General features: G+C 41.1%; 1 protein-coding gene across 1 annotated transcript; it reads right to left on the bottom strand.

The window, feature by feature from the left end:
• Positions 1-239: 239 nt before the first annotated feature.
• LOC135109674 (amiloride-sensitive sodium channel subunit alpha-like) lies at positions 240-25,419 on the bottom strand. Its single transcript, XM_064021210.1, has 14 exons — positions 25,352-25,419; positions 24,883-25,077; positions 13,110-13,199; positions 12,397-12,468; positions 11,770-11,962; positions 11,040-11,169; positions 10,152-10,319; positions 9,780-9,863; positions 9,088-9,226; positions 7,941-8,013; positions 6,835-6,942; positions 6,545-6,632; positions 5,609-5,789; positions 240-1,560 (listed from the first exon to the last, which is right to left on the bottom strand). The coding sequence occupies exons 1-14, from the start codon at positions 25,407-25,409 to the stop codon at positions 1,427-1,429; spliced, it is 1,713 nt and encodes a 570-aa protein (XP_063877280.1). The 5' UTR covers positions 25,410-25,419; the 3' UTR covers positions 240-1,426.
• Positions 25,420-25,570: the final 151 nt, after the last annotated feature.

Here is a 25,570-nt window from a genome sequence, read left to right on the forward strand (position 1 = left end):
GCTGTTTTACTCCACTTCTACCATACCATAGATGTTGTAGTGCCTTTACCTGTTGCATAATTAGAGTTTTTCATACAATTAATTTTGCACTGAACTGTTTTTATCAATGCCACATATTTGATTTTTATTTTAATTCTTTCAAATGCCATTTACATTATCAGTAAGGCTATTTTCTTCTTTATTGCTGCATCATTATGTTCATGCCAGTTTTCAGAGTAGGGAGGATAATAAAACAAACGTGCATTCTATTCTGTATTCAAGGCACACAAGGATCACAGGGAGTGAAGGCACAGGGTAGTGTAATCACGGTACATACTCAAACCAAAACTGTACACATGCATGACTTCAGCCAGAGTGTTGAGTGAAGACACATGAGTCTCAAAAACAGTGTTTTAACCCAAACAGTTCAGTGTATGTCAAAATGTCAAATGGAGTAAGATCCAATGTAGGGAGTGGAATGACTTGTGTTGGGAGCTTTGATTATTCATACTAGTGAGAACATATGATGTAATTCCTAGTCCCAACTTTGATCTAGTCTACTTTCAATGCCCATTCCTTGAAACTGTCGTAGAGGGATGGCTACAATAAAAGAATCTCTATTTGTTCTTGTCCATACACTCTAGATTTGCAAGCTTATTCCCCTCAACCTTTTATTTAATTCTCTCATGTATTCTGCTATCATTTAAATGAAAATACAACAACTGTTTGTGAAGTATGTGTGATGCAAGAAATGTTACAAGAAAGTGACTAACAGTTGACTTTACTGGACTTGGTGCATGAAGCACACATAATGCACACCCCAATATAACTAGCAGTGTTAAAAGTCAAGGAAAGAAAATTTTGTCCCCAGCCAGTGTCCACATGGTGATGTACACTGTACACCTTAATGCTTGGGGGCATGGAGTGCATGGTCCAGGCATTGGCTTTACTCTTTTCCAGTAATTTGTATTATTAATGTAGAAAGTTGAAAATTGGTTGGAACTGCATTATTATAAGGTAATTACTTGATTTTGAGTACACTATTAAGCTCAAATGCTGTGTTGTATCTTTGATTAAAGCTTTCTGATGCAGTGGCTTATTTAGTACAAGCATCAAGGTTGAGTCTAGTTGAATCAACATCTCCATCTTAGAAAATGAATTAGCAGCATTCAATCCATCATCTTGAGAAATTATACTTGGAAATTAGCATTTTTCAGAACACATGCTGCTCAACTATTTCTTTCTGTGATGTTTCTCACTGATAATAAGGAATCTGGTTATTTTGAATCAATCTCTTGATTTTGTGTGGTGAATGGGCTCCTTTATTATGCTTGTGTGCCTTTGTTCTTTGTACTATGCAATTTACTACTGTACTGTAGATTGATATATCACATTGTCAGTATGAGGGTCTGTGTTAGGATGAGGTGATTCTGAGATGGTTGCACACTCATTCACCCAGGAAGATTCTGTTGAAGGCAGCAGAAGCAACACGTCTTGGAGAGGAGTAATTCTCTCTCTCCCACCACTGACTGTCCTGAGGTTGATGGGGAGGTGGGGGTGCTGGCCTTGCTTCTGGTGGGGCTGGAAAGGAAAGGGTGAGGGTTCCTGTTATATCTCATTGATGATCTGTTCAAAAGTGTACTAGGAATCTTTTTATGAGTTTCAGATCATAACAAGCTAAAATATAAAAAGTATGTAAGTATTTGAAAATTGTTTTAAGTATAATAAGGTTTACTAAAGGAGAGTTTTTTTTTTTTTTTTTTTTTCAGAAACAGGCAAGGAGTTCCAGAGTTTACCAGAGAAAGGGATGAATGACTGAGAATACTGGTTAACTCTTGCATTAGAGAGGTGGACAGAATAGGGGTGAGAGAAAGTAGAAAGCCTTGTGCAGCAAAGCTACTGGAAAGGAGGCATGCAGTTAGCAAGATCAGAAGAGCAGTTAGCATGAAAATAGTGGTAGAAGACACCAAGAGATGCAACATTGTGGTGATGAAAGAGAGGCTGAAGACAGACAGACAGAGAAGAGGAGTTGACAAGACAATAAACATCTGATTCCACCGTCTAAAATAGCTTTTTTTTTTTTTTTTTTTTTTTTCATGTAGGAGCAACATTGGCCAAGGGCAACAAAAATCCAATAAAAAAACCCCACAGATCCCAGTCCCATAAAAGGGTCCAAAGTGGTAGTCAAAGATTGAAGGATAAGTGTCTTGAAACCTCCCTCTTGAAAGAATTCAATTCAAGTCAGAAAGGTGGAAATACAGAAGCAGGCAGGGAGTTCCAGAGTTTACCAGAGAAAGGGATGAATGATTGAGAATACTGGTTAACTCTTGCATTAGAGAGGTGGACAATAGGAGTGAGAGAAAGTAAGTCTTGTGCAGCGAGGCCGTGGGAGGAGGGGAGGCATGCAGTTAGCAAGATCAGAAGAGCAGTTAGCATGAAAATAGCAGTAGGAGACAGCTAGAAATGCAACATTGCAGTGATGAGAGAGAGGCTGAAGACGGTCAGTTAGAGGAGAGGAAATGATGAGAGGGTTGAGAAAAACTGGCAGATATGTCTCAGAATGCCTAACTTTATAGAAGATGTTTTAACTAGAGATGAGATGTGAGGTTCCTAGTTTATATTATAAGTAAAGGATAGACCAAGGATGTTCAGTGTATAAGAGGGGGCAGTTGAATGCCATTGAAGAAGAGGAGATAGTTGTCTGGAAGGTTGTGTCAAGTTGATAGGTGGAGGAATTGGGTTTTTGAGGCATTGAACAATAAGTTTGCTCTGCCCAATCAGAAATTTTAGAGAGGTCATAAGTCAGTCATTCTGTGGGTTCCCTGTGTGAAGTGTTTACTTCCTGAAGGGTTGGACATCTAAGAAAAAGACATGGAAAAGTGTAGGGTGGTATCAACAGCATAGGAGTTGATAGGACAAGAAGTTTGGTTTAGAAGATCATTGATGAATAATAGGAAGAGAGTGGGTGACAGAACAGAACCCTGAGGAACACCACTGTTAATAGATTTAGGAGAACAGTGACCATCTACCACAGCAGCAATAGAAGGGTCAGAAAGGAAACCTGAGATGAAGTTACAGAGAGAAGGATAGAAGCCATAGGAGGGTAGTTTGGAAATCAAAGCCTTGTGCCAGACTCTATCAAAAGCTTTTGATATGTCTAAGGCAACAGTGAAAGCTTCACCAAAACCTCTAAAAGAGGATGACCAAGACTCGGTGAGAAAAGCCAGATCACCAGTAAAGCAGCCTTGATGGAACCCATACTAGTGATCAAAAAGAAGGTTGTGAAGTGATAGATATTTAAGAATCTATGTTGAAGATAGATTGAATATTTTAGGTAGGCAGGAAATTAAAGCAATAGGACAGTAGTTTGAGGGATTAGAATGGTCACCCTTTTTTTAGGAACAGGCTGCATGCAGGCAAACTTCCAGCAAGAAGGAAAAGTAGATGTTGATAGACAGAGTTGAAAGAGTTTGACTAGGCAAGGTGCAAGCACGGAGGCACGGTTCCAGAGAACAATAGGAGGGACACCATCAGGTCCATAAGCCTTCTGAGGGTTTAGGCCAGTTAAGGCATGGAAAGCATCATTGCAAACGATTTTAATGGGTAGCCTGAAGTAAACAGGGTGGAGGAGAGGGAGGAACAAGCCCTGAATCATCTAAGGTAGAGTTTTTAGTAAAGGTCTGAGCAGAGTTCAGCTTTAGAAATAGATTAGATGGCAGTGGTGCCATCAGGTTGAAATAAAGGAGGAAAAGATGAAAAAGCAGTTATTAGAAATGTTTTTGGCTAGGTGCCAGAAGTCAAATGGGAGAGTTATATCATGAAAGGTTTTGACACTTTTTATTAATAAGGACTTTTGGGTAGTTGGAGAACAGACTTGGCATGATTCCAGGCAGAAAGATAAAGCACATGAGATTCAGGTGATGGAAGGCTCAAGTACCCTTTGTAGGCCACCTCTTTATCATGTTTAGCACAAGAACAGGCTGTGTTAAACCAAGGTTTGGAAGGTTTAGGTCGAGAGAAAGTGAGGAATGCATGCCTTCATGCCAGACACTATCGCCTCTGTATATGCTCAGCACACAGAGACGGGTCTCTGACACGGAAGCAGTAGTCATTCCAAGGAAAATCAGCATAATACCTCTCAGGTCCCTCCAATTAGCAGAGGCAAAACGCCAGAGGCACCTCCGCTTTGGGATCCTGAAGAGGAATTGGAACGATAGGACAAGATACAGATATGATATTGTGATCGGAGGAGCCCAACGGAGAAGATAAGGTGACAACATAAGCAGAAGGATTAGAGGTTAGGAAAAGGTCAAGAATGTTGGGCGAATCTCCAAGACGGTCAGGAATATGAGTAGGGTGTTAACACCAGTAGCCAGTTGCTCTAGGTCGTGGAGGATAGCAAAGTTAAAGGCTAGTTCACAAGGATAGTCAGTGAAGGGAGAGGAAAGCCAAAGCTGATGGTGAACATTGAAGTCTCCAAGAATGGAGGTCTCCGCAAAAGGGAAGAGTCAGAATGTGCTCCACTTTGGAAGTTAAGCAGTCAAAGAATTTCTTATAGTCAGGGAAGTTAGGTGAGAGGTATACAGCACAGATAAATTTAGTTTGAGAGTGACTCTGTAGTCGTAACCAGATGGTGGAAAACTCGGAAGATTCAAGAGCGTGAACACGAGAGCAGGTTAAATCGTTGCGCACATAGACACAACATCCAGCTTTGGATTGAGAATGAGGATAGAGAAAGTAGGAGAGAACAGAAAAGGGGCTACTGTCAGTTGCCTCAGACACCTGTGTTTCATTGAGGAAAAGATGAGGTTTAGTAGAGGAGAGGTGGTGTTCTACAGATTGAAAATTAGATCTTAGACCGCGAATGTTGTAGAAGTTAATGAAGAAAAAGTTGAGGGGGATGTCAAGACACACAGAGTCGATACCAGAAGAGCAGTCCAACCTGGGAACAAACTGTGGTCCCCTCCCCAGATAGGGATTCCGAGGCTGCTGTAGGAGTCGCCATGATAGTTTTGAATTTTGAGTGAAGGGTGCGTGTGTTATTAGGTGCATGTAGTTTTGTGTGAAGGAAGAGAGTTGTCTTTAGAAGGCAGGTTGTGACTGCCCCCTTGTGTTGTGAGACACAAAGGGAAATGTTCAGTGAGGTCACAACTGGGTTAATGATAAGTTCACAGCACCCCCTGATCCAGTGCTTAAGACTTCACTGGGAGTAAAATTATCGTTTCGGCGGGTGACTACTGTTTCCTCCATGTAGGGCGAGTCTTATGGGACACCATAGAGAGTATGTGATGAGGATATGAAATGTGTATATACATAGCTGTAATAATCAAAGTGCCACATTGTGTGTTATTGCTTTGGTGCTTGAAACAATTTCATTTCTTTACCGGTAGGAATGTGGGGGAGGGAGATGTGGGTTTGTGGAGGGTTGGAGAGTCCGAGGGGGAAAGACATGAACTGGGCACAAGAGCAGCATTAAAAACAGCTAGAATGAGGTGGTTACGACAGCATTGACTGTACAGTAACAGTGACGGACGGACAAAATATACTAAGATAACAGAAGTACCTAGTGGGGCAGGAAAGTATTAAGGCTGAGGATGAGAATGGAGGCGTCAATAGAAGCCATCCTGACCTATCACCGGGGAGCTGCCACGGCCGCCACCACCACCACCACGTGTGGCGTCACTCTTCCTGAAGTTGCAGCAGCTAAACAGCAGGTCGATGAGGAACTCCAGCAGCTCCACCAGGGTCACGATGGACATACCCAGGAAGAGGCCCAGGTTGCCGCCCACATTACACACGAGGGTGTTCCACTAGAAAGGAGAGAGATTTCCTCATTATCTCAACAATATCCAGTGGAGATTCATGTGTACCCACACAATTTGTACTTACTAGTGACTCAATTCATATCCTCGACTCACACCCACAGCGGTACCTTCCCCCACACACCTGGTGGTGTGTGAAGGTGATTTGCATGTCATCTCTTCACAATTAAGAGCCGCTGCCGAGCACGCGGACCGCCACGTGGATATACGGAACAGCCAGTCGTGTTTATAACCTGCCAGTCAAACTTGGCTTCACTATGCAGTGTGCATTTGATGTGATCGCAGTGGAAGCTTATAGAATTTCATCACTACAACACGAAAAAAAAAAAAGTAACTGTCCGATAAATAAATAAAAAAAAAATGATAAAATAGAAATTTGCATATATTGATTATGCAAGATCTATATGGTCGGTGTTAAATAGTTAAGTTACCGCTTTAAGGATAATCTACAGTTCTCCCTCTCAAGGACCACAAAGAATGTGTTCAGAGTAAGACGAGCTTGTGGTGAATGAAGGCGATGATGTTAGACATACATAATACTCGGCCATTTATTGTTGCACCACCGAGACGAGATCGAGAGCACCAAAGGTGTCGCCATAGGATGTCTCATGCCTTCAGAAGCAGTATGTAAGAGTTAACTCTCAGTCTCTCTCTCTCTCTCTCTCTCTCTCTCTCTCTCTCTCTCTCTCTCTCTCTCTCTCTCTCTCTCTCTCTCTCTCTCTCTCTCTCTCTCTCTCTCTCACCGTGAAGGCTGGACTCTCCTCGATCTTCTCGTAGGAGAGGGAGTCCATGTAGAAGTGTAGGCGGACAGGGTCGCTGTTGTTGCTATTACTGTGCGGGGAGAGAGAAGGGAAAGGAGCAACAATGACCATGTGGAGGATCAGCTGACCATTACTGTGATATCTGAGAATTGAATAGTACTAAAATTAAACGGTGATAAGGGAAGAGCATTTTCAGAGAGAAAGAGAGAGAGAGAGAGAGAGAGAGAGAGAGAGAGAGAGAGAGAGAGAGAGAGAGAGAGAGAGAGACTCACTCGTTGCAGAGACTGTCGTCCACCATGGTTTTCTTCAGGTTCTGTAGAATGGTGAAGAACTTCTGGTTTCCCCTGCTAACCGTCGCCTGTGGCATGAACACCGTCTCCCTGCGGGTTGACACACACACACACACACACACACACACACACACACACACACACACACAGATCAGTATATGTAACACAAACATCATCAGTAATAACAAACGTATTTCCTTAACATACTGTATAACTTCTTAACGGTGACATTTTAGTTTTTTGTGTTTTCTACATGACTTGTATTAAGTTTTGTCAATTGCTGGTGTCTGATCGTGTGTTTCTTCAAGTATCTGTTGAAGTGTGTGGTAGGGATGAGAAATACTACCTCCGTATTCTCTGCGTGTGTTACAGATCGTCACTGTGTACACTCTTTGCTCATCTACTGACTATTGCTTCCTTACAGTGCGGCGAATGGGATTTCTTCCTCTGCATTTGCATTCCTGTCTTCCTTTACGGATAATTTCAGCATGATGTATAGATGGTGGTTAAACAGAAAAACAAATAAATAGACAGTAAGATGAACAATTAAACTGACTGATAAGATAGGTAGGGATATGAATTGACATACATACCTACAAACAGATTGATAGAAAAATAGACATTAGATTGATTACTCGATTGAATAAATTGATAGAAAAATAGACATTAGATTGATTACTCGATTGATTCATTCATTTATTGATTAATAAATGTTTCTTCAGGTTTCTTTTATTATGATTTAACAATTTTTTACTCTTGTCATGTACATGTAAATATATAATAGATCTCTCCCTGGTAATTAGATTGATAACAGCGTCTTTATATTGTTTACTTGTAATGCTACTCATCTTTACTCCTGTTGCTGCTAGTAGAGTGTTACAGATCGTCACTGTGTACACATCTACTGACTATTGCTTCCTCACAGTTAAATCATAAATGTGAGTGAAATAGTGTAACCTAACAATACACAAGTCAATTTTTCTTATTATTGACTCAGCGTCAAAGTGTTGTGATTGATTAATTCCAAGTTATTCTTATTTATTCATTTGTATATAATTGTTTACTCACGTGTGTTCTTGTTTACTCACTTGCAGGCTGGCGGGCAGGGACACGTGAGTTTGCCCTTGAGGTACGAGTACTGCACCATCTCCATGCACAGCTCTGTGGGACACACACAGGCAGGTCACCTCACTCTGAAGGACTCCACGTAAGACTTAACGCAAATGCATCTGCACATAACATTGGCTTTCATGAGAATAATAAAGCACTTGACATTTGACTTCTGGTTATAAAAGAATAAGAATATGACACACACACACACACACACACACACACACACACACACACACGCACACAGTGACAGGAACACTTGTTTGCTGGCTGCTGCTTTCTCGTCATGTTTGTAGTTTGGTATTGTGTTATCTATTTATCCGAAGTTTTGTCTTTTTAATGCTCTAATTTGTATCTTTTCCTGTAATTGCTCAGTTTTCACTACATTTATATTTTTGTGTTGAATATTTATTTATCTGAAGTTTTGTTTCTGTAATAATTTGATATGTGTGTCTCGAGCTCTTTTTATTTATTTATTTATTTATTTTTATTTTTACGTTTTTTTGTCAGTCATTCACAATTTCACACCTGGTGGGATAATGGCAGATATCTCAGATCTACTCGGTTCATTTTTTTTTTATCCATTAAACCACACAATGATTTTTCTTCTTTTTTTCTTTCTTTTTTTTTTCATCACTGCTTTACATGCCCTGCACGTAGCACTGCGTATCGAAGTTGAGACGAATTTCATTAACTTCAGCCTCTCATCTACATATTCGTACTCGGGTAGAAAATATGCTTGATTTTCGTCCAATATTAATTTTTATATTTATAAGTTTTTCGTTCAATTTTCATCGTTCACATATCAAGCTTTTCGTCTAATGTCCTTAAGTTTTCTTGCCTAACCTTCGTCCTATATTAATTTTTACTTTTCTTTTTTTTTTTTTTTTCGTTTCTTCATCCAAGGTTTTTTGTCCAGTATTCTTTACATCTCAGATCTTCCCCCAATATTCCCCTTTATATCTCAGGTTTTGAACCAATATTTCCCTTTACATCTAAGAATTTCGAGCAATATTCCTATTTTAGAACAATATTCCCCTTTGCATCTGATATTTTCGTCCAATATTTCCCTTTTACATCTGAGGTTTTCGTGCAGTATTCCCTTGTGCACCTCCCGATACTCACTCTGCCTCACATTGAAGGGGGAGCAGGGAATGTCGGGGCGGACGAGGGGCTGCATGTCGCGGTGGTACACGGGGCTCTTCCCTACGTAGCAGCCACACTCCCGCCAGTACTCCTCCTCCAGACACAGCTTCTTGCACCCCTGCGCCGGGAGAGAGGAGTGTTGGGAGGGAGAGAGTGTGTTGGGAGGAAGAAAAGAGTGTTGGGAGGGAGAGAAAAGTGTTGGGAGGGAGAAAAGAGTCTTGGGAGGGAGAGAGGAGTTGGGAGGGAAAGAGAAGTGTTGGGAGGGAGAGAGAAGTGCTGGGAAGGAGAGATGAATGTTGGGAGGGAGAGAGGAGTGCTGGAACATGTACTGGCTAACTTATTGTCTCGCTCTCTCTCGTTCACTCATTCGCTCTCTCAGTTAACTCTTTCACGGTGTCACTCACTCTCTTCATGCCTTTTTTGTATCTAATTCCGCATCTTGTTACTGACAGTGAATAAGACGTACAACTACTAGTACGAGTATTGCCACTACTACTACTACTACTATTACTACTACTACTACTACTACTGCTACTACTACTACTACTATTACTACTACTACTACTACTACTGCTGCTACTACTACTACTACTGCTGCTGGTGCTGGTGCTGCTGCTACTACTGCTGCTGGTGATGGTGGTGGTGGTGGTACTGCTGCTGCTGTTACTTACGATGCTGGTGTATTCCTTGTATATAGAAGAGCCACTTTCATTCCTGCACCTTCCGTGAGGGTAACCTACTCTCTGGATGACTTTCTGTGTGTGAGAGAGAGAGAGAGAGAGAGAGAGAGAGAGAGAGAGAGAGAGAGAGAGAGAGAGAGAGAGAGAGAGAGAGAGAGAGAGAGAGAGAAAATTAACTTCCCTTCCCATATCACCTCTAAAGATACCACCAACAATAACATTTAAAGACACAAGAACCTCCCGGACCCTCCCCCCTCCAAAAAAAAAAAAAAAAAAAAAAAAAAGAAACAAGAAATTGCTGCCTTACAGTGCCATTCCCTTATCGTCACCCCAAGTTCTGCCTCACGTGGCACCCTGACCCACCCTGGACACGCTGACGGAGACGCTGTCACCGGGGGACACATTGAAGCCCTCCTCCTCCGGGAATGGCAGCTGGTGGGGGCTGTGCACGATGACTCTCACGCCGATGTCGGGAGAGAGAAGCGACACGTACTCGTTTGCGTTAATGTTCAGGGAGAGTCTGAGGCCGTTCTAGAGAGAGGGAGATGGGTGGACAGATAGGTAGGTAGTTAGAGAGATAGATGAATGGACAGATGGATAGAGAGATAGACAGATGGACAGATGGATAGATAGATAGATAGATAGGTAGACAGACAGATCGACAAACATATTAATAGATAAGCAGAAAGACAGACATATAGATAAATAGATAGATGGATAGATAGATAGATAGATAAATAGATAGGTAATAGACAGATGGATAGATAGATAGGTAAATGGATAGACAGATCGACAGATGGACAGACATATAGATATATAGAGAGAGATAGGCACATATATATAGATAGATAGGTAAGTAGGTGAACAGGTAGATAAATGGACCATGTGTGAGAGAGAGAGAGAGAGAGAGAGAGAGAGAGAGAGAGAGAGAGAGAGAGAGAGAGAGAGAGAGAGAGAGAGAGAGAGAATGTGATTAGTTAAGTTTTCAGGACTAATATTAATTCATTCTTATCCAAGCGAAGACTGACTTTCACTGACGCAAAGATCACTTGAACTGTATATTGATGAGAGAGAGAAAAAAAAAAATAGTATATATATAAAAAGAACTAAATTTACCAATAACAAAAGCGCAAACAGTCACTCATTCAAACACCCTAAAATCTACCACCAGATGCTATTTCACTATTCTTCCACTACTGACCACTGACCACTACTACAACTTGCCAGTACCTTCTCTAATCGAACACTCACCATAGGCCCCGTGGATGTGGTGCTCTTTACCCGGACGTATACGGTTTTGCTCTTGTGCTGAACCTTACGGAAGGCGGAGTTGAAGGTGTAACACTGCCCGAACTGATCACTTGTCCACGAGAAGAACTGCCTGGTGAGCACGAGGAGGAAGCTGGTAAAACATGTATAGACAGACTGGAAGAGAGGATTTAGGTGTGTTTGAGGATGCTCATGACTCTTCCCTTTCGCTCACCCTAACTAAAAAGAAAGATAAAGCGATAGAAATACACCTGTGACTGCAGAAGACTGGAGGAGAAAATTAAATAGTGCCTGAAGGTGTCAAATATTTTTTCCCTTTTGCCCACGTTAACCTCCCTCCTGTAAATTAAACAAATAAATGCAATAGAGGTAGCGACACCTACTGTGACTACAGGGTGACGTGTGTGTAGGTACAGTGAGGGAAAAAATAAAGTACTTAAGGATACCAACGAGTTTTCCCTTTTGTTCACCTTAACTTTCCTACTAAGAGAGAGAGAGAGAGAGAGAGAGAGAGAGAGAGAGAGAGAGAGAGAGAGAGAGAGAGAGAGAGAGAGAGAGAGAGAGAGAAACGACACAAACAGCGATACGTACATGTGATTGCTGGGAGAGTAAGACGGATAATAATCAAATAGTGCTTCAGAATACCAACGATTTTTCTCTTCAGTTCACGTAAACGTTCCTACTATGCGACAGAACTGCCACCGCTACGTACTTGTGGTTACAGGGGCGGCGGTCGTAGCTGCAGGACTTAATGAACTCCTTGGCTGGCATGGAGAACTTTCCGATGTCATCCTTGGAGGGAGAGTAGACGCCCAGCATGTCCGAAAAATCCGCCGTGCGACTCGCGCTGAAGATTGCGCTGACTTGCTCGATGTCCAGGTAGCCTTTCTCGTAATGCTCGAGCCCTGGCGGTACAGTGCAGTGTAGTACATTACTTAGTTAAGATAAGACTGAATTAGGTAATATTAAGTAAAGTTAGATTGAGTTAATACGATAACCTAACATGCGAGTAAATTGAAATAGGAAAGATTAGACAAAGTGAGATTAGATTAGTAAGATTATATACATTAGATTAGAATACATAATATTACATTAATATTGTTACATTACATTATAATACATTAGATAAGATTACATGAAATTACAGTATATTACATTACATTGAATTACACTATATTGCAGAAGTTAAGACAAGATTAAATAATGTTAGAGTAGGTAAGATTGGACAATATTACATTACATTAGATTAAAAGTTCAGAGAGAGAGAGAGAGAGAGAGAGAGAGAGAGAGAGAGAGAGAGAGAGAGAGAGAGAGAGAGAGAGTACCAAGTCATACTCACAGATCTTCAGCCAACACTCCTCCTTGGCGCAGGACGGGCAGCGATGGGTTTCATTCACCTTCTCCTTGAAATCTGATCAGGGACAAGCAGGCAGTTTCCTGAGTTTAGTGTCTTGGAGGTGACTGATTTACTGCTCCCATTATTTAAGTCCTATTTCGTGGCGGGTGGAAAGAAGCAGTGTGGAAGGAAAGGGGAAGAGTGTGGGAAAGTTGAGGTGGGTGAGGAAAGTAAGATTGTAAGTCAGTGAGCAAACGAGTCTTGTGGAAAGATTACTTGAGTGAGAATGAGTGAGTGGGTGGGTGAGTCAGCAAGTGAGTGTGTTAATGAATTTGTTGGTTATTTAGTTATTGATTAGTTCGTGAACGATCGATCGATTGAGTTAGTAAATCATTAGTTTATTTATTTAGTTATTTAATCACTTAAATAATTAATTCACTGACTATTTATTTATTTATTCAGTTAGTTAGTTAGTTAATTAATTAACTAGTTGGTTAGTTAATTAGTGAGTCAGTCAGTCAGCTAGTGAGTGAATTAGTGTGTTAAGTTAGCAATTTATGCCACTTCCTGGCATTTCTAAAACTTATCAGAAGATTAAAGTCTCACATATCATGGAACTGTTTAGTTTCTGTCGCTGGTAGTGGTGAGGTGTATGTTTGTCTGTCTGTCTGTCTGTCACGCGGAGGTAGGAGCTCTTCGGTCTGTCACGCACGTACCTCTGAGGAAGTAATCGAAGCAGCCGTAGTTGTCACACACTACTTCCAGGTTACAGATCGGGTTGAACGTTATGGTCTCCCTGTAGTCATCTGTGCGTGGTGCGGGGGATATATCAACTTGCAGTATGCTCTCTCTCTCTCTCTCTCTCTCTCTCTCTCTCTCTCTCTCTCTCTCTCTCTCTCTCTCTCTCTCTCTCTCTCTCTCTCTCTCTCTCTCTCTCTTTAAACACACACACACACACACACACACACACACACACACACACACACACACACACACACACACACACCAATTCCTATCTAATTTCTCTTCTTTTTATTCTTTTCTCAACTTTTTTTTTTTTTTACTTTTCTCAACTTTCTTTTTCTCTTGATATTTTCCCCTACCTTACACACACACACACACACACACACACACACACAGTCTTACATTACTGAGGCATTGTCACCACTGCCTCAGTAATAAATCTTTTATAATCATTGTTATTATTATTTTTATTGTTATTATTATTATTATTATTATTATTATTATTATTATTATTATTATTATTATTATTATTATTATTATTATTATCAAGAAGCTATCAGGCCTACACGTGGCAGTCCCTGTGTGAAACACACCTTCCTATTTCCACACATCGTCCCATCCATAAATTTGTCTAATCTTCTTTTAAAGCTCCTTAATGACTCAACACTAACTAACTGATTACTGAGTCCGTTCCATTCATCAACTACTCTATTTGAAAACCATTTCCTTCCTATCTCTTTCTTAAACCTAATTTTTTCAAGCCTGAACCCGTTATTTTTTGTTCTATCCTGATTTTTTATCCTGAGAATTTTGCTTACGTCTCCCTTGTTATAATCCCTATATCACTTAAAGACTTCTATCAGGTCCTCTCTTAACCTTCGTCTCTCTAAGAAATGTAAATTTAATAGCTTCAATCTCGTTTCGTAAGGAATACCCATCTTTCCCTGTATTCTTTTAGTCATTCTCCTTTGTACTGATTTTAATAGAATTATATCCTTCCTGTAGTATGGGGACCAGAACTGCACAGCAATGGCATTGTCTAGATGAGGTCTGACAAGCGCCAAATATAACTTTAATATTACTTCGGGAGTTCTATTTTTAACACTCCTAAAAATTATTCTTAATACCCTATTTGGACTATTTCTTGTCTCTGTGCACTGTTTTCTTAGGAGATCAGAGCTAACTATAACTGATAAATCTTTTTCGTACCCTGAACTTACCAGAGCTTCATTGTTTAATGTGTATCTACAGTGTGGGTTATTCCTACCTACGTTAATTACTTTGCATTTGATGATATTAAACTGCATTTGTCATCTGCCTATCCATTCGTTCATTCTATCCAAATCTGAATCTGAATCTGACTTAATTAATCTACCTATCTACGTGTCATCCGCAAATTTACCAACATCAATACTAATTCCACTATCCAAGTCATTTATATATTAAAAACAACAGTGGCCCTAAAACTGATCCCTGTGGCACCGAATTGCTTGACCCCACTCGGATTTATAGGCGTTTATTACAATTCTCTGTCGCCTGTCACCTTACCACGACCTTATCCAGCCTAACACTTTCCCATCTATCCCGTGCGCCCTAACATTTCTCAGGAGCCTCTTCTAGGGTACTTTGTCAAACACTTTACTAAATTCCAGGTATAGGATTTCATAACTATCACCATTATCTGCCGCCTCGTAAACTTTACTGTAAAAAAAAAAAAAAAAAAAAACAAGTTCGTTCGGGAAGCCTTCCCCATCATGAAGCCATGCTGCGGCTGATTTATCAAGTTATGCTTGTCTAAATACTCCCTAATGTTCCTAGCTATTACAGACTCCATTATTTTACCTACAACAGAAGTTAAGCTGACAGGTCTATAATTAGACGCTAACGTTTTATCTACTTTCTTAAAGATGGGACTACATTCGCCTGACTCCACATTACCGGTACCTCTCCTGAGTCTAGTGATTTCCTAAAGACAGAAACTAACGGTTCACTAACAACCTTTTTGCATTCCTTAAGTACTCTGGAATATACTTCTTCTGGTGATTTGAATTTTTCATCCTATTTGTCTCCTGTTCCACTATCTCTTTAGTTATGGAAATATCTATCAGTTTCTCATTCTCTTCTGCTCTAAAAATCTGTTCACTATCTGGCATTTCCTACATGTTTTTCTGGGTGAAAACTGTTAAAAATACTCGTTCAGAATTTACTCATCTCATGCTCAGAACTAACTTCCCATCAGATGCCTTTAATGGACCTATCATTTTTCTGTTCTTCGTCCTGTATACCTGATAGAATCCCTTGGGGTCAGTCTTCGCCTGGCTAGCTATATTTAATATGTAATTGTTTCTAGCTTTCTTCGTTATGTAACGGTGTCACATAATTAATAATAATGTGTATTGTATTTATAATGCCTTGCTTGATTAGCAATATAAGTGTATGTATACATATATGCATAAGTGCAAATAGTGGGTGTTGGCGCATAAGGGTGGGGCGGATATGATCACGCCACCCTACGTCACACACACACCATGGAACTTTCCATACTCCTTTTATTGCCATCGATAAGTAATCGGTAGCACCTACATTACAGTATCTAAGTATTCTCCATAGTTAATCTCTCCCTAATGTATTTTGGCATGTATTACTCTTAGCTATAAGTAGCTTTTCCTTTGCCTTATTTATGTAATTAGAGAGTAATAATTATGAATATATGCATGTACTGTGAGTGCGGTCAACCCGCCCCTATTTCTAATGTCAGCACTTTTTGAAGGCGCTAAGCGTCCCTTGTGCCGGCTCCGGCAGTCTCTTGCCAGGGTGTAACGCTGTACCACGCAGAGGACATCCGTTGTCCCGTACGCGCCACACCCTTCTCCAGAACTCTGTACATATATCTAAATATACCTATTTTTATACGTTCACCTTTGACATTCACCTGAAAACCACAGAAACTCATCAAGAGTGACTTTACCTATTATATAAAGGTAAGAAACTAATGAACAGTGTCCAGTGGTAATTGATAATTCAAAACCACACCGGAACATTTGGTGGCAGCTTAATGAGATACGAATAACTAACTCCAGTGCCAAGTGCAACAACAATAAACAGTGGTTGAAAGTGAAGTGGTGAACGGACACAGTGAACGGAGAAAACGGCAACCAGTGGCAGGGTAGTGAGGAGAGCAGAGGAGCGAGCCGGCGTTGTTTACAGAACTTACGCTGACACACCAAAACACTCGCACCAAGCCAAGAGCGACGCACCTAACGGTCTCGCCTTACTCACCCAGCCTGCCACTCCCAAGATTCACTTCTCTTTGTTATTAAAGGAGGAGACTTAAAAGACTCGAGGAGAAACCTAACAATTCTTTGGTTTCCCCTCGGTCTAATTATTCGTCGTAGATTCTCGGCGAAGACATCATCGGCGCAGACATTCTCGGCGCAGACCAACACATCTTCCACCTGCAGGAATCCTGCAGGATTCTACAAGAACACTACTATCCTAAGAGGAGCTTCCCAAGACGGAAGGAGTCTTCCTAAGAAGAATATATATATATATATATATATATATATATATATATATATATATATATATATATATATATATATATATATATATTTTTTTTTTTTTATTTTATTTTTTTTATTTTATTTTATTTTTTTTTTTTAAGTGTGAATTTCTCCGGCTACAGTCGTGAGTACAGACACTTAGTGGTACACCACACCAATATTAAATAAAACACTTGTGGTAACGCAAACACTGTTAGGGTTCATGTATAACTCACCTATTTCAGTGATGTTACTTATGTGGAAATTAAAATAATTTAGTTTACCTCTTAAACACCGTTTTCTTTTTCGGCTGGACGGAGCGCTCGCTCTCGTTTTCTTTTAAGTGTTCAGGGATAACTAGGATAATTCCATTTCTGTCCCTAAACCTTCAATTCTGTTAAAATTTTCACACTTCTCAAAATACTAACCATTCATCCTTTAAGAGTGGAAACGCCTTTGGACGATGGAAACGTAATTTAAGTGTGTAATTAATACCTAATTAAGATAGTAATAATACTACATTTATGGCTAAAGCTGAGAAGTTAGCTTAAATCTATGAACTGGAGTGTCATTTCCAAGCGGATAACAGTGACACTAGATCATCAGAAGCACTATCAACGGAACCAAAAGCCACTACAGTGGAAAATACCGCGCCTCATGAGGACGGAAACGTGTTGATTACAAGATCAGGGAATAAATACCCATCATTATCAGCAGCAACCATGGCTAATCCTAATGCTTCTGCTTCAGCCTCTACGGGCTCTCCTCATGCCTTGCATGCATCTACTACACTTAAGGTACCTCCTATTCCTGAAACAATATCAGCATTTCGCGGAGAAAACCCGCAAGAAAGGGCTCATGATTTCATCCGTTTGTGTGAGGATGTTATGACAAGAGCAAATACTATCACCGATGAAGACAAGATCTCTTTCGTCAGATCTAAATTGGCTGGAGAAGCAGCACACATGATGAATACCAGCGCTTTTAGTCCGCTTGAAATAGGGACTAGTTATGCAAATTTCAAGAAAAATTTCTTGAACATTTTTGGGGGTAAGAGTCAAACTGACCTCATGGTACTAGCCTCCAAGGTGGGTCTTAGATTTGCAGCTGAAATTAACTCTCTTCATGAAATGAAAGCCTTAATCCCTACACACCAGTTCGTAACGGACTTCATGGATGTCTTACGACTTAACAACTGGTTCCAAGGAAACAGTATGACAGAAACAGATTTCAGAAGACTTCTGGAATTCATCTTTTACATATCATTGGTGAATGGGGAAGTGAAGAAAACCGCAAGTCATTTTCGCTTTAAACCGGGAGACACAGTAGCTGACCTTGCAGTCCTGATTCGGGAGAAAAGAGGGCTATCTGGTGCCTCTCCGGAAACTCAAACCTCATTGGTTGCTCCACTCATGGATGACGACCAATCTCAACCTTGTGCAGCAGCCATGGCGAGGCCTGGAAATGTCTGTTCGTACTGCCATAAAATAGGTCATGTTGAAAAAAGATGTTATAAGAAACAAAAGGACCAGAAATTGGCAGCAAATAAATCCGACTTGGAGAACAAAACAAAAGGGGTTAATCTCTCTGTTAGACCAAAACCAGGTGCATCGCCCCAAGTGAAAACTGGTAGGACAAGATCCTACAGGGACGTCGCTACCCAATACTGCCTCATACATGGCCAGTGTAAACACTCATCAGAGCAATGTAAAGATATAATCAATATGAGAATTGAAAAACAGGCCAGAGCTAACCTGAACAGTACAAGGCAGTCGGGGGAAGACCAGCGCACAGTAGTAAACAAACCCGACTAAAACATCTAAATGCGCAAGACGCTGAGGCAGCAGATTCTTCTGACATGTCAGTGCATTCAACCATAAATGCTGCCAACAACCAAACAAACATAATGGCATTACCAACTAGGGTAGGTAAGCATCGCTTATCTTTGGCTGTAGACACTGGAACCACAGTAAACGTGATCTCTGAAGAATCTTACAAGATTCTGAAACGGAATTCACGCGGTGGTAAATGGATACTCCGTCCAAGTGACTTGAATCTTTCTGGTGTCACAGGGTCAGCCCTGAAAATCTTAGGAAAAATTTCCTTACCAATAAGTCTATCTAAGCATACTCAGCTTATTCAAACTGATTTCTATGTAGTCAGTAACTTTAAACTTCCTTCTGACGGCTTATTAGGGCTAAGAGCCATGAAGTCTCACCAGATAGTAATCTATCCAAAGCAAAATACAGTCATGTACTGCGGACGACATCTGGAAGGGATGAAACATCCTGCACCTTTGGTTTCCAGGCAACCCAGAAACGGTTCTTTATCACGGAAGGGACAAAGATCCAATGGGGAGCCTCAAACGATTCCATCTGTCCGGTCTCCTACGAGAGATAAGGATATAACAGAACCATGGAGGGAAGCAAAAGCAATTGTCAATGCCAGTTATGACATTCCTGCTCGTGTGGCAAAACGGATTACAATTCGTGTTCCAGAAGCTCCTGTAGGCAGTGACATCTGTCTTGAAGGTATTGGTAATGTTAGGCGATTGGCTGTTGAATCGACTCTTTCCACAATTAGAAAGGGTCATGTCACTGATGCTTTGGTGGTGAACACTACTGGAAGTTCTGTAAGGATCAAACAAGGTCTTTTCCTTGGAAAGTGCCTGGTTTATGACAAGAAAGTGGTACCAGAACCCAGTATTCTGCCTGGAGCCTGCGTCTCTTCGGTGAGTCAGTCTGCTGTTGACACCGAGCTGGGGCAGGCGCCAACCCTATGTTCGTTTGTCAATGTTGTGGACTACCCCGAAATGAGGCCCGCGCTCTTGGACTTATTGGGGAAGTATCGCAATGTCCTGGCACTACCTGGAGAATCCTTAGGTGTGACCGATCGAGCGGAACACCACATTAGGTTAAAACCAAACACTAAGCCAGTATATATACCAGCTTATCGTCTTCCTCATAGTCAGAGGGCGACTGTAGATGACATGATTCATGACATGATTGACAAGGGAGTGATTCAAGAATCGTGCTCTCCTTGGAATTCACCAATCTTTTTGGTTCCCAAGAAAGATAAATCTTTCAGGCCGGTAATCGACTTCCGGCGGGTTAATGATGTCACAGTGGATGATCATTATCCTTTACCTGTCCTGAGCGACCTTCTAATGTCCTTAGGTCGTGGAAACAAAATTTTCTCTAGTTTAGACCTGTTGTCAGGATACTGGCAGGTTCCCTTAGCCCCCCCCTTCACGGGAAATAACGGCGTTCAGTACGCCTAGTGGCCATTACGAATGGTTACGCATGCCTTTTGGATTAAAATCCGCTCCTTTAACATTCCAGAGAATGATTAACAGTATTTTCACGGGTTTACTTGGCAAAACCGTGTTTGCATACCTGGATGATATAATCATCGCTAGTAAGGATCAAGAATCCCATCTGGAGAGTTTAAAATTAGTCCTCCAGAAGCTTGAAGAAGCTGGACTTAAAGCAAAGCTTTCTAAATGTGAATTTCTAAAAGCCAAAATAAAATTCCTTGGCCATGTAGTCGATGGTGAAGGAATCCACACGGTGGATGAAAAGGTCATAGCTGTACAGAAGTTTCCTCAACCTAAATCGGTGGAGAATGTCAGATCTTTCCTAGGTCTTGCGGGATATTACCGTCCTTTCATCAAGAATTTTGCGGCAATTGCATCCCCACTTACTAAACTCCTTAAAAAGGATGTTGCTTTCCATTGGGAGGCTGCTCATGAACAAAGTTTCAATGAATTAAAATCACTATTAACAAATGCACCTGTACTTGCTTTCCCAGAGCATTCAGAGCCGTTCATTATTTGCACGGATGCTTCTTCTCTAGGACTGGGAGCAGTACTGATGCAGACAGATGCCAGAGGCAAAAACTATGTAATAGCATATGCAAGTCGTGTGCTTAATCCAGCAGAGTCTAATTACTCTGTCACTCATCAAGAAACACTTGCTGTAGTTTGGGCTTTAAAACATTTTAAGGACATTATCCTTGGATATCCAATTACAGTCTACACGGATCATGCACCCGTAATTGAACTTTTCAAAGGGAAAAATTTAACTGGACGAGTGGCAAGATGGTACTGTACCATGCAGGAATTTGCTCCAGTAGTCAAGTACTTGCCAGGTCGTGCTAATGTAGTAGCCGACGCACTTTCACGAAATGTGCCTGTGGGAGCTGTCAGTGACTCGATCCCTGTAAATAACTTCACCTTGAAGGAATTAAGTAAAGCACAGCGAGAGCATGAAATATGGTCTAAGGTCATACATGCTCTGGAGTCAGGCGAAGAAGATAATCTTCCACGTCTACATATACCATTCGCTCAATTTTTCATGTCACCAGACAATGTTCTGTGTCGACATAATCCCCAAATGGGAGAGTCTAGTAAACAGCACATCATTCCTGAGAGTTTAGTCCATGTCATACTTATCCTAGTGCACGACATGCCAAGTGCGGGACATCCAGGAAGAGAGCGAACTCTACAAGCAGCGCGTAAAAGCTATTATTGGCCTACCATGCGCACTGAGATAGAAGATTATGTTGCCAGGTGTATATCATGTGCAAAGCACAAGGGTGCGGTAAAAGGACCAGCCCCAATACTGGAATATCCACTACCTGAGCGACCTTGGGACATTGTCTCCATTGATCTTCTTCAATTACCCAAAAGTCAAAATGGCTCGCAGTATCTACTAGTGTGTGTAGACCATTTTTCAAGGTTCGTGGTTCTTTCACCTTTAAAGGAAAAATCTGCTAAATATGTAGCGCATGCGCTAGTAACTAAGTTGTTTTGTCCATACTCAGCACCACGAGTGTTGTTAAGTGATAATGGATCTGAATTTCGCAATGAAATCCTACAAGGAATATGTACACAGTACAACATTAAACACACATACACTGTGGCTTACCATCCTTCTTCAAACGGACTAGTAGAAAGAGCAAACAGGAAAATCCTGGAGGTTCTTCGTCCAGTTGTAAACAGTCTCCATGATGACTGGGAGGACTGGTTACCACACGTTGGTGCCTGCATTAACAGTTCAATGTGTGAAAGTACTGGGAAATCCCCACATTATATATTATATGGTGAAGATAAAAATCTTCCTTATGATTTGTTGGCAAGTCCACAAACTCCAGTATACAACGTAGATGACTATGTTAAACAACATATGCATGTTTTCAAGGACATTCATGCTAAAGTCCGAAGTAGGTTACAAGCTTCTATGGCAGAAATGATGGCTAGACAACACAAGCGTGCGACCCCTGTCACGATACAGGTTGGAGACACAGTTAAAGTTCGTTATCCGGACAGGACCTCCAAACTCTCCCCTAAATTTAGTGGTCCATGCTCGGTTGTCCGCCAGTTACATGGTAACAAATTTGAGGTGCATGACCCTCTTCTTAACACTGCTGAGATAGTACATAGTGATCGGCTTGTGAAGACTAACGCTCAGCTCCAGTCATCCACAGAGAGTACTACTGATCAGGTTACAAACCTTAATTCTACTAATACTATAAAGACGCATAGGTATAACCTTCGCTCACGCAGCTAATTGCCTGCATTACTTACAGATGGCACTGGGCCTCCTGGTTACCTTCTTGAGCATGCTGCAAGTGCTACAAGCGTCCACTGCGTTGCATGTCAAACCGGGGGCTCTCACCACACATCTTGGGGAAGTAACCTTAATAGAAGATGTTCTTCTGGTTCGATATCCTTTTTCTACCTTATTTTCCGTACCTTCGGACCTCGACGCTGTCTCAGAAACTTTGGATAACTCCTTACAGGAACTGGAATCCTTACTTGCTGATGAAACGCATAGCCAGACACAAGTTTTCTCACAAACCATAATCAAAGCTTTAAAAGCAAGGGTAGAATTCTTACACGGGAAATTGAACCAATCTCAGCATGACTACAACCTTCATCCAGTGCACGCTCGTACCAAAAGAGGACTCATAAATGGGTTGGGACAACTGTCTCAATATCTTTTTGGCACCGCCTTGGACGAGGATGTACAGAATTTAAGGAAACATTATGATCAACTAATAACGGTTGCAGCTACTAATAAGAAGGTCCTGAACCTACATCACAATAAAATAGTTAAATTAGAAACTAATCTCAATGAGTTATTACAGTACTCAAATGATTTAACAACTGTGCTTGATAATGCCTTACATAGTTTAGATGTGATAAATCACGTTGTGGTTATGGATCAAGCTTTGCATGTATTTGAAGCTTCCTTGGGTTCAGTTCTCTCCATTAATGAAGCGATAATTCGCAACATGGTGGATGCTGTCAATGGCAGGGTAACAACTTCACTATTTCCTGTAGAGGATTTGCTTCACACAATAGAAATTGGTCAGTCAACCTACAAATTGACACCAGTGTATGCAGCGGACATGATCCAGTATTACTACCCATTGCTGGAAGCTACCTTGACCACAGATGCGATAATTGTAAACATACCTTTTAAATCTCAGGATCATTTTGAGGCCTATGAGATTAAACCTTTTCCATTTTCCGTTAATAATTCTGTGATGACACTGGACATGAATCCTTCCTTAGTGCTAATAGCCAAGGATTTTTCATTATATACAATTGGAGATTTAACTGAATTAAAACGTTGTAAATCTTCATACTTGCATTTGTACCATTGTTCAAGTATCCAATTTGCTTTCTTACCTGTAGTAAAAGGTATTTGTGAAGTCGTCTTGACACGTTCAGAGGCGTCTGCAGCTCTAACACTCTGTCCATACAAGCATGTGGTTTCAAAACCTATTTTCCATTGCAATTTTCATGGATATCATTACTTTTATTTCACAGAAAACTTTTACGTCTCAGTGACTTGCCCAGAAGGGACCACCTATGAGGAGATTATAGGACATTATGCGGTACAAGATGCTTGTCATGTACGTTCTAGTAAACTAACCACTTACCCTTCTAGGATTAATTTAGCTTTTACGACAGACCTTTCATATAGAGTTTTCCCTGTTACTTCCCTGGAGAATTTGACAAAGTCAAGGATTTCTTTTATAACAAACTCCTTATCCACTCTTTCCTTCTCAAACACAGAAGAGTTTTCAGAGGCTCTAGAGACATCCTTACCAGTATATCTGAAACCTGGGATTCTCTATCCAAGTATCCTGACACCTTGCCTTATTTTAATGTTTTTGTTAATATTCTTATATGTGTGTGTTAGGAAAGCCTTAAATTTGTATATATATCTTGATAGTAGACGTAAACGTCTTAATGAAGGAGTTTCATACACATAACATGGTTAGGTACACTGTATTCACGAGGACGCGTCAAGTAGGTGACCGAGCGATGTAACGGTGTCACATAATTAATAATAATGTGTATTGTATTTATAATGCCTTGCTTGATTAGCAATATAAGTGTATGTATACATATATGCATAAGTGCAAATAGTGGGTGTTGGCGCATAAGGGTGGGGCGGATATGATCACGCCACCCTACGTCACACACACACCATGGAACTTTCCATACTCCTTTTATTGCCATCGATAAGTAATCGGTAGCACCTACATTACAGTATCTAAGTATTCTCCATAGTTAATCTCTCCCTAATGTATTTTGGCATGTATTACTCTTAGCTATAAGTAGCTTTTCCTTTGCCTTATTTATGTAATTAGAGAGTAATAATTATGAATATATGCATGTACTGTGAGTGCGGTCAACCCGCCCCTATTTCTAATGTCAGCACTTTTTGAAGGCGCTAAGCGTCCCTTGTGCCGGCTCCGGCAGTCTCTTGCCAGGGTGTAACGCTGTACCACGCAGAGGACATCCGTTGTCCCGTACGCGCCACACCCTTCTCCAGAACTCTGTACATATATCTAAATATACCTATTTTTATACGTTCACCTTTGACATTCACCTGAAAACCACAGAAACTCATCAAGAGTGACTTTACCTATTATATAAAGGTAAGAAACTAATGAACAGTGTCCAGTGGTAATTGATAATTCAAAACCACACCGGAACAGTTAACTTCCTGACAGTTCTTACTAATTAATCAGAAGTAGCAGTAGTAGTAGTAGTAGTAGTGGTAGCAATAGTAGTAGTAGCAGTAGTAGTAGTAGTAGTAGTAGTAGCAGTAGTAGTAGTAGTAGCAGTAGTAGTAGTAGTAGTAGTAGTAGTAGTAGTAGTAGTAGTAGTACATACACTTACCTTGCGGACAGTCGGAGCCTACCGTCTTGAGGTCCACATAGGTGTCCTCGTCGTCCTCCACGAAGTTCCTCTCCTTCTCCTGAATCAAGAAGTACAGAAAGTAGGTGCTGCACTTGGACCGTATATTCTTGATCAGCCCCAGGTCGTTCAGCCCACCGTTGCCACCCACCACGTCCTCGTCCTGAACCTCATCAGCTGCGTTGGAGAAGGGAGAGGAGGTGGTGGTGATGGTGGTGGTGGTTGTGGTGGTTGTGGGGTGGTGGTGGTGGTACTGGTGGTGGTGGTGGTGGTGGTGGTGGTGTGTGTGTGTGTGTGTGTGTGTGTGTGTGTGTGTGTGTGTGTGTGTGTGTGTGTGGCATTGGAAGACTATCATAATTGTTTTTCTTCAGTAGTGCTTATGACTAAACGTGCTCACACACACACACACACACACACACACACACACACACACACACACACACACACTCACCAGCGGCACGTCTTACTCTTGGGAGGTCTTCATCCTCTTCAAAGACGTGTTGGTACATCTGTGATAAGGAAAACTGTCAATGATCACCTCTTTACCGTCCTGTGTACCTGTCTCTGTCTGTTAATCTATCCGTCTGTGATAAAGAAAACTGTCAATGATCACCTCTTTACCGTCCTGTGTATCTGTCTCTATCTGATAATATATCCGTCTGTCTGTCTG

The sequence above is a fragment of the Scylla paramamosain genome, chromosome 19 (assembly GCF_035594125.1).
Source record: "Scylla paramamosain isolate STU-SP2022 chromosome 19, ASM3559412v1, whole genome shotgun sequence".
NCBI classification, from domain to species: domain Eukaryota; kingdom Metazoa; phylum Arthropoda; class Malacostraca; order Decapoda; family Portunidae; genus Scylla; species Scylla paramamosain.